This window comes from Hippocampus zosterae, unplaced genomic scaffold, assembly GCF_025434085.1.
Source record: "Hippocampus zosterae strain Florida unplaced genomic scaffold, ASM2543408v3 HiC_scaffold_303, whole genome shotgun sequence".
NCBI lineage: Eukaryota > Metazoa > Chordata > Actinopteri > Syngnathiformes > Syngnathidae > Hippocampus > Hippocampus zosterae.
Window position 1 is genome coordinate 24,253 of NW_026262866.1, and position 9,320 is coordinate 33,572.

Below are 9,320 nucleotides of genomic sequence, written 5' to 3' on the forward strand. Positions count from 1 at the left end.
TCAGATATTTTCATTCGCACGGGGCACGAACTCGGGCAGCTTGTCTCCGAGCCTTTTGAAAGAGCCGTCCCCGGCCAGTACTTTCTCGATGCTCTTTGAGATCGCGGATTCGGTGAATTCGTCCTCGTGGGCCATGTAGCGCTTGCGCTTGCCGGGGTTGAGCAGGACTACACTGTCCTTGTCAGTGGAGCTAAACAGCTCGGCCCAGGCGGGCTCCTTCTGCCGGTCAAGCCACATGAAAGAAAAAGGCATCTTGAGCTTGTCGTTTTTCTTGTCGTAGCTGCTCTTCAAGGCTTCAAATTGCTTAGCGACATCGCCGATCGGCTGCTGGCCCGAGACCAGGATCACGCAGAAGCCGAGATGGTCCAGACACAAATCCTTGGCGGATTGCGCAGTCAGCTCAGGAAAAGGCGAGGTCATCCAAGGCTTCGTAGCCGAGGAATCTAAAGAGCTGCCGCCTCCGGGCACGAACACCTCCGAGTAGATATTGAAGAACGCGAAGATTTCTTTGTAATTAAGTGCGCCCTTATAAGGAATGGGTTTTTTCTCGCTGGCCTTGACCAGGAGCAAGGTGGGGAAGGACTTGACCCGGTACTGGTCAACCAGTTCGGTCTCGCTGTTCCTGATGATCGCGAAGAGCAGCTTGTTCTCGAAGGCCACCGACAGCGCCTTGTACAGGGTGGGCACTCCCTTCTTATCCGAGAAATAGAGCACCTTGGGCACAGAGGGATTTTCTGCCAGGAAAGTGCGATGGTTGTCCTTGTGAACTTCGATCACGTTGGAGTGCAGCTCCCGGGCGGCCTTCTTCTGCAGCAGGGTGGTGTTCGCCTCTGTGACGAAGATCGGTGGCATGGGCATCGGCGGGTAGATCACGAAGGAGGGGTACTCCTTGATGTTCTGCTTGGCGCAGAGAGCCTCGTACTCCTCGCAGTCGACGGCCGCGACCCTGAAGATGCCATGGTTGTCATTAGCCCACTGATCAAAAGCCTGCGCAAACTCCTCGCTCTTGCCATCTGGTCAGCACCACACCGGACTGCTTGTAGAACTGCACGACATTGACATAGTGGGTGGTCTGGCGGATCTTGTTGATCTGGTTCTCGAAGTTGGCAGGGGTGACCTGGATGATGCTGCTGAGGTGGTGGTCGTAGATGGCTTTCGACAGTCCCGTGCTCCAGAGCCACCACATCACACGTGTATTAATTAATCCCGATTGCGCTGTCCAAGCAGCCTGATTTCGAGGAGGCGCTTTGGGCCTGGGGGAGGGGCGGGTGGCGGTTAAGCCGGCTGCGGGTTGCAGTGTATGAATGAAAAAGTATTAAACCAGGGGGGGAAAGCTGCATCGGCTGTCCAGCGAGTGGACCTTCAGCTGGGCCGACGAGGGCCAGCCGTGCCAGCCCCTCGCGGTGTTCCAAACGCTTGAAGGCTTTTTCGAGAACTTCGAGTTTTTCTTGAAGCCCAGTAAGCTTCGAAGAGGTTTGAGGGTGGCGGTGTTCAAATCGGGCTGGACTCCTGAATAGGAGAAGACTCCGGAGGGGGGATACTGGGCGGTGCAGGTCAGTAGGGCCGACGCGGCAAGCAAGCTGGATTCTTTCTGGGAGCAGATCCTGTTCAGAAGCGTAGGGTCAGATCTGTCAAGCCTGACAGGAGTGCAGTGCCTGGCGCGCGGGCGGGACGTGCTGCTACAAGTGTGGATGCAAGACCTGGCTGCGAAAAAGGCCATCCGCAAAGAAATCCTGGCCCCAGTGTTGAACGGCCACTCGAGGGTGTACTGTCTGGCCTGCGGAGATGCCTGACTTGATTGTCAATTGGCTCATTACAGTCACTTGAAGAGAGACACCTCCACGATTTCGATGGCCGGGTTGCCCGCTGCTCGGTTGGGCCTGCGCACCGGTCTGCGGCGGGCCTCCGGTTGGGCCTGGATTAGGAGGTTCTTGCTGTCTTGCCGGATCTTGCGGGTCTAGTGGATGATCCCTTCGATGCGCCCCAGAACCTCGGAAGACTGGGGGTCGCCGTTGAGCCGGTCCAGCAGCCGCACCATCAGTTCCTCGACCTTGTTGGTTTCTAGTCCTTTCAGATCCTCGCAGGCTCGAACAGGCAGCCTCCCCCTCGGCTCGGGCAGGTGAGGCTTGGGCTTATGGTCGAGGCTGTGAGTTTTGGACCTGCGCAGGGACATAAATAAACTTATAATGATAATGATTTTATTGTGCCCAAGATACAGCCGATCAAGAAAGGCCAGTCCTGTTGCGCCACAGCATCGTCTCGAAAGTGCTCTTCAGCTCTTTTATCTTTCTGCGCTTGCCGCCCTTGATGTACGCCTCGTCGTATAGGCTTTTCAGGTCGGTCTCGGTTAGCTCCCGGTTCTAGGGTGACTCTGTTTCGACTCTGCTGGGGTTTGTCGCGAGGGGCGAGGCTCCGGGCTATTGCTGCTCGACCGCTGGCTCCACATTGACGTTCTTACCACGGGGGCTCAAAATCGATCTGAACTTAATCCCCGAAGCACGAGGAGCCACAGCCTATTCCACATCCTCCACTTCGCTAGGGGCTTCGTCGGATGAGGAGGATGACACAACAGAATCGCACTCTTTTACCGATTCAGCAGGCTATTCGCAGTAGCTGTGCATCTGGCCCATCTTGGTTACCTGCTTTCGCCAGTACGCAATGTCGTTCTTCTTTTTTTCAAGCTTGTGGAACACGGCTGCAGGCTTTTTTTTGATCTCTTCAACACGGGCAGGCGGTTGCTTGGCTGGCTTTGGGATGGTCACCTCGGGGCGGTGGAGGATCGGGTTGCTGTGCTCGTGGCGGAGCCGAGGCTGGTTGTATTTTAGAAGTTTGGACATCGAGCTTGAGATCTGGGAGAGGTCGAAGAGTGCGATGACTGGCCCGGACTTGCAGCGGGGGCAACTCGTAGACGGGCGGAGGGTGCTCTTTGGTCCTAGCATGACCTTCCGTGTGCTCCCGAATCTGGGCATGGAAGGCGCGCTACTAATAATTGGTAGGGCAGGGCTATTTGACTTCCTGCACGATAAACACTTTCTTGCGCTTGAGCTGGGCGAGCTGCTCGGCCTTCCTGTTGTGCTCCTGAACAAGCTTCTCCTTCTTGCTGACCAGATCGATCTTCCTGAAGATGGACTCGAAATTACGCTTGACAAAGGAGTCGCCCACCTCGACTCCCAGCACCAGGTAGTTCAGGAAGTGGCAGATATCGAACTTGAGCCGCTGGTCGAGGATCTCGCGCTGGCTGTAGAAGCTTTTGTATATTTTACGGTAGATTAGCAGCGCCTGCGTGAACACCACGATGTTCGAGATCTGCACCTTGTGAGCCTCGATCTTCGTGAAGATGCGGACGTAGGTGCCTCGCAGCTGGTCCTACAGCATCGGCTGTTGGCCTTCACAGGCCTTCGCGAAGCAGAATGGGAATTTCCTCATCATCACGTAGACGAACGCCTTGGTAAAGAACTCCGCCTGCAATGGCAGACCCAGCACTCGGATCAATTCTCGTGCCATGGAGCCGTTCTTGTCCAAAGCCCGAAACGCCCTCTCCTCGACCAGCTCTGTCACCTCCGTCTCGTAGACCAGCGGGATGGGCAGGCTATCCAGGTCACTGACACGCAGCTCCTGCAGCTCGAAGAAAGGGCTGTCCATGCTTTCCTGCCCTTCGAGGCGGGCTCCATCGGCCGCATCCAGCTGCTTAAACATTATCGATCCATAATGGATTTTCAGGCGATGGGAATTCACTTCCCTGGAGTGTTTAAGCATCGCGGACTGGAGGTCAGTCAGCTCTGTCCGTCGCGGGGGTGTCCGAACTCGCTTAATAAGGGGCTGCCATTCCGAGCGTTGTCGGTGTACAGGCTGCAACCGGGGGAGCAGCTCACAACCCCTCCAGAGAAAGGTCTTTCCGCGGGCTACCATGTCTTTTCAGGTTTTCTAAAACTCCGCCAGGGGCAATAACAACAGCGGCTAGGCCCAGGATAGTCGGCTATCCTCCTCTGCGGAGAATGCATTGTGGAGGAATGCTAGGTTGACTAGTGCTGTTATTTCTTTGGAATGGGGAAGGGTCTCGAGTTGGCTCTCGAGAAGGCCCACGAAACTGTGAGCTATGGACCGGGGGAGGCAGTGGTAGTGCTGCAGAATGGCAGTTGGGGTGAGGAGGGAAGCGAGATACCAAAGCACAGTTGTTTCTGTTCAAAGCAGAGTCGGTATCTGCAAATCCGGGATAAACGAGGAGAAGGCACAATAGAAATCCTGCGGGTCAAACATAACGACCTCCTATAATGATGATTTAAATGAGGGACGAGTATTTTTATTGACATTAAATTATTAATGGTTTAATTTAAACTTTTTTAGTAATAGTTCTTTGTGGGATTTATATGGTCCTTTGCAGCTGGATTGCGGGATCGTTCTTTTTAAATAGTCGCGAGTGGCAGGCGCGTCTATCGCGGGCTTATGGCCTGCGTTCAAAGGTCGTTCAATTAAAATTCTAAAATGCAATATCATAGCTCGTCTTAATACATAAAATATTAATGAGCAACAAGCGTAGTAAATTCTGGGGCAAGATGCGCGAGCTGGTGGGGGTAAGCCGATAACCAGGCTGAGGAAAACCAGCACGTCGTTCGATGGGTCACGGAACCAGAGACCTTCTAGATCCGGGATAAGAGGAGGCTGTCAGTTTTGTTGCCTCGCTATTTCCGGCACAAAAATTACAGTTCTTTCATTCGGCAGCTAAATCTCTACGGCTTTCGGAAAGTTAAGATCGCAGATTGCAAATGCTGTTACAAAAATTATCAGGCCCAGGCCGAGCCCGTCCCGCCCCTCCAGGTTTTATCCGGTACACTCTTGGACGCGGACTAGGGCCCTTCTTAGCCGGACAAGGAGCTGGACTGGGACTGCTCCGAAGGGTGTTCAGAACACTCAATGCAAGTTTCAGGCATCGATGACAACCTGGACGAGTACAGCAGGGCGACCATCCTGTACCCCGGCATTCTATGATTATCATGGCTTATCCCATCACAGCAAACTAGCATAAAGGGACAAAAAAAGCCCATATCTTTATTAAATTTAAAATCTAGTGGGTAATTAAGCTAAATTCAAGCTTGCGATCACGCGAAGGGCTGGTCAGGAACGGACGGTCTTTATGTCTTCGGCCAGGTTCAGTGGCTTTAGCATGAATAGCACTACGTACCCTCCGGCCAGCACGAAGTAGCCCGAGCTCAGTCCGATCGCCCAGTTCGTGTGCCCCGATACGGTGTACTGGTAGGAGAAGATTGAAGCGAAGAACATGGTCAGAAATACTCGGCCGAAGACAGTCTTCAGGAACTTGAAATATTCCACCAGCTTCATGAAGTCGAACTCGAAGAGGATGGTCAGCACTGCGAACAGGATCATGAAGAAGATGGCAGGCGAGCGGGCGGCGATGGCCCAGCCACTCTCATGCGCCATGATGGCCAGCACGAAGTCGGCCACCTCGATGGCAATCACGCCCAGACTGGTGACTCTTCTACGCGCACAGGATGTTCGTCCACCGCATGATGGTCAGCCAGGTCTAATACAACATTAATTCCTCAATCAGAGCTATTTGAACCCCTTCTCGAAACTGACTGTCAGCTTGCCCGACAGCCCCCGCCAGAGGTGCAGCGCCACGTACGCTGATACGATTCGCGGCCACAGTCCTGACAGTAGACGCACGCCGCCCTACTCGCGCCAGATCGTCTGTAGGGCCGACTGCGCCTTGTACTTCAGCACGGTCTGCCCTGAGGTTCTCGTGAATAGCATGTCGAAGGGGTGCGAGAGGATGGTGCCCAGCAGCATGCATTGCAGTTGCCAGTTAAGGTGCTACTGGCGATTGCCAACGCCTGGCCTGGAGGCCTGCCTCATCGCTAGGATCATGATCGCGTCACGGAGCGCCAGCCAGGGCGCACAGTGCAACAGCTTCTGCTTGAACAGGGAGAACTGGTCACCTCGCGACGTCGGAGCCGGTCTGTGCCAGCTGCAGTTTGACTCTCGAGATCGACAGTGGCAGACTGATCGCCATGTAGAGTGGCGCTACGCCTGTAAAATCCAGGATGTTGCAGCAGGCCTTGACCACGACCAGGCCGACCGACATGGTGATGCCTGAGAGGGTGCTGTCACTGCGAGCGTTGTTCTTTAGCACATGGCAGACATCATGTACTTTAGTGAAGGCCTGCAGTCTTACTTTGATGGTATCGAGAGGGTGCAGCAGTGTGGCAGTGACCAGGTGGACGACCGCCTCGGCTGCCGGCCTGGCCAGGGGGTGTGGCAGCTACCCAAACTCTTGGGCGAAGTGGGACTTGCGCTGAAGCTGTATCCACCGCTGCTGCTTCTGCCTGAGCCTTTAAATAATCTCGCGCTCCTACATAAAAAATGCTTAGTTTTTTTGCCCAGCAGTTCGCCATCAGTTCTGACGAGCATTTCAGAGAGGTGGTCGCCTCCCAGCAGCGCAATGCGGCATTGCTTTAAAGGATTCGGCAGCAGCTGCCGGGCTCAGCAGGCGAGCCAGCAGCAAGGCCTCTATTACTTGAACAAGCCGCCCAGCACCGCCACAGCTATCTCGAAAAGCTGATCCTCCACAGCCCAAAAAACCTGATCGCCAACGTCAACCCTCACTACGACCTGTCCCGCACTCCATATTCCGTGAAATCCCACATCCGGGTGAAAGGAATCTTTCCCGCGAGAGGGTTCATCACTGAACCTTACCAATAATCCGACAGCTCGGCAGACCTGGTCGAAATCCTGGAGCAGCATGGCTTTCAGCCGGTCTGCACTGGTAACGTTCCACAAGGGCTGCTGGGGATCGAATCGAGCAATTGCCTCTATGGGAAAGCTGAGGTGCGTGAAGGGTTTGCTGTGGGGGGCAGCAGCGGAGGGGACTGCGCGTTGGTGGGGTTGGGGGCGGTGCCCTTCGCAGTGATCAGTGACTCGGCGGGAAGTGTGAGGATACCAGCCGCAATCCACGGAGTGCATGGGTTCAAGCCTACTGGCAAAAGAATATCCAGAAATGGGAGGGTCAATCCTTCCGGCCATGACTTGGAAATCCTGAAGTAGGTCGAGCCAGCCACTGGTTTCTCAGCAAGTTCCCTGCCGATGATCAAGCAGCTCTGCGAAATGACTTTGGGCAAGACCAGCAGAGGCTACGACTTCTACGTAGGCGGGCCCTGGCAGAACGAGCGTTACGACCAAGCTGTGGCAGACATAAAGGCCAGGAAGATCAGAGTGGGCTACATAAAGACAACCGCAGAACTACCGACCGTTCCAGCCATCCAGAACGCCATACAAGAAATAGCAGTGACCCTCCAGGAAAAGGGGGTGGAAGTGGTCGAACTGGCATTCGATGATGGCCTGAGCACCCTCAACCATATTTTCTTCAGACTGGTCTACCCGCCGGTCATCAAGTCCATCCTCAAGTTTGGGAGGGTTGAAAAGCCGGCTGAGTATCATCTGCCTGCTCTGCGGGATAAGCGCTGGGGCGAGACCTTTCTGAGGGTGAAGATGTATTTCCTGAGGCTGTTCGGGTATCATCGCGAGGCGAGGATTGTAGAGAGGTTGCTGGACTACTCGATGGAGTAATTCTTTGCGATGGTCGCTCAAAAGTAAAGAATCAAAAAAGAATTCACGAAATTGTGGGTCGACCAGCAACTCGATTTCATCATCACCCCCGTCATGCCCTTCACCTCCCTGCACCACGGGACCAGCCACCTTCTCGTCCATCATCTGTATTATGGCGTTCTCTTCAATGTCTTGGACTGCCCTGCCGCCTCTTTCCCAGTTCGCAAGGTAAAGGGCCATGAGACTGACTACCCCCACGACCAGGATGCCACGGAGAGGCTGGTGAAGCAGGCGGCCAGATGCAGTGAGGGCCATGAGGTGGGCGTGCAGGTGGCAGGCCGCCCCCACCATGACGAACGGCTGCTGGCGTTCCTGGGCTGGCTGGAGGAGACCATCAAAGATCCGCATGACAGGCATTGATTATTGCTAATTTTATTGGTCGTATCAGTTAGTCGATGCGGCAGGCAAGGATTAACGTAACCTCTTCTTATTCTTTCCAGAGGCAGGCCAGCCCCCTCACCAAGCCGGATGCTTCACCTTCGCAGAGGAAGGCTGGCGACTTCATGTCGCAGATTCAGGCGCTCAAGAATGAACTGAAATCAGCGCAGGCCCAGCAGCGAGAGCACCAGTCGGTTCTCTACGAGCAGGACAGCAGTCGGCTGCACGCCCCGGTTGATAGCCAGTTCTTCTCTTCAAGATCTCATGCGCAGTAGCCGAGAAAAAGCAGCCGAAAGCGAATATTCGACTAGTCATCCAAAAGCAAAGAGCGACACACGTCCGGCTCCAGAGACCGCAAAAGGATTTTTTCGAAGCCAGTGTCGGAATTTTCAGTGACTGAAGTCTCTCCCAAAAGCAGACACATCAGCGTCATTTATGGTGACGAGGAGCCAGTCACAGCCTCATTCCAAGCATCACCACTGGCACAGCCGATCAACGAACCTGCGCAGGCAAAACCGCAGCCCTTGTCTGCTGACAAAACCGAGCATCGCGTGGAATGGCTACAAAACTGTCTGCGGCAAGTCTGCGCAGAGAAAGAAGCAGTCTGCACCAACTTCCTGATCAAGGAACAGGCCTATTGGCAGCGCATCCGGCAGCTGGAGGCCGAGCTCAAAGGCAGCAGAAGGGACGAGATACTCAAATAACGAAAAAGTAATTCCAAGCGAGACAAGGACTAGGACCTGCAGCTCGAACTTAAGTCGAAGTCCATGGTCATAGAAAATCTTGCGCTTTAGATCACGCATCTGAGGAACGCCCTCGCTCTGTACAAGAACAGTGAGGCTGGGCAATAGCGCACTACCCAGGCGCGAACCCAGGAGCTTCCTGAAGCGAAGTATCCACGGATGCAGGGGTTTTAAGCTAGGCCTCTGCGACAGGCCATCGAGGCAGTCAAAAAATGTCAGGACCAGTTCGTCGCAGGTGAAGGGCCATTCTCCAGCGCACTGCAGCAACTCGCTGACGAGAATATTCTGCTGCATGAAAAATGCGAGGCTCTTTCCCGCAGCAACGATGTGCTAGCCGCAAGGCTGGCGCAGCAGCAGTCCTGGAGGGAGGCTGCCTAGTCAGCCATAAGTGAGCACAACGCGGAGGCAGCCGCACGCAACAAAGCACGGCGGCAGGAACACCGGCTGCAGCATGAGGCGGTCGAGTCCTTGCTGTCGAGCAGTGAGGAGCTGCTGTGCAGGCTGGTCGAGCATTGATGATTGATGTCATGATGGCCAGAGCATGTTGCGGGTGTCGGGAAGGCTTTCCAGGTAGGAATG

At 54.7% G+C, this 9,320-nt stretch overlaps 1 protein-coding gene across 1 annotated transcript; it reads right to left on the minus strand.

Annotated features, from left to right (window-relative positions):
- Positions 1 to 1,186, minus strand: LOC127594897 (putative protein disulfide-isomerase DDB_G0275025). The gene is made up of 2 exons (XM_052056650.1): positions 1,011 to 1,186; positions 1 to 946 (listed from the first exon to the last, which is right to left on the minus strand). Exons 1-2 carry the CDS (start codon positions 1,184 to 1,186, stop codon positions 1 to 3), a joined length of 1,122 nt encoding a protein of 373 aa, XP_051912610.1.
- Between the last annotated feature and the right edge of the window lie 8,134 nt (positions 1,187 to 9,320).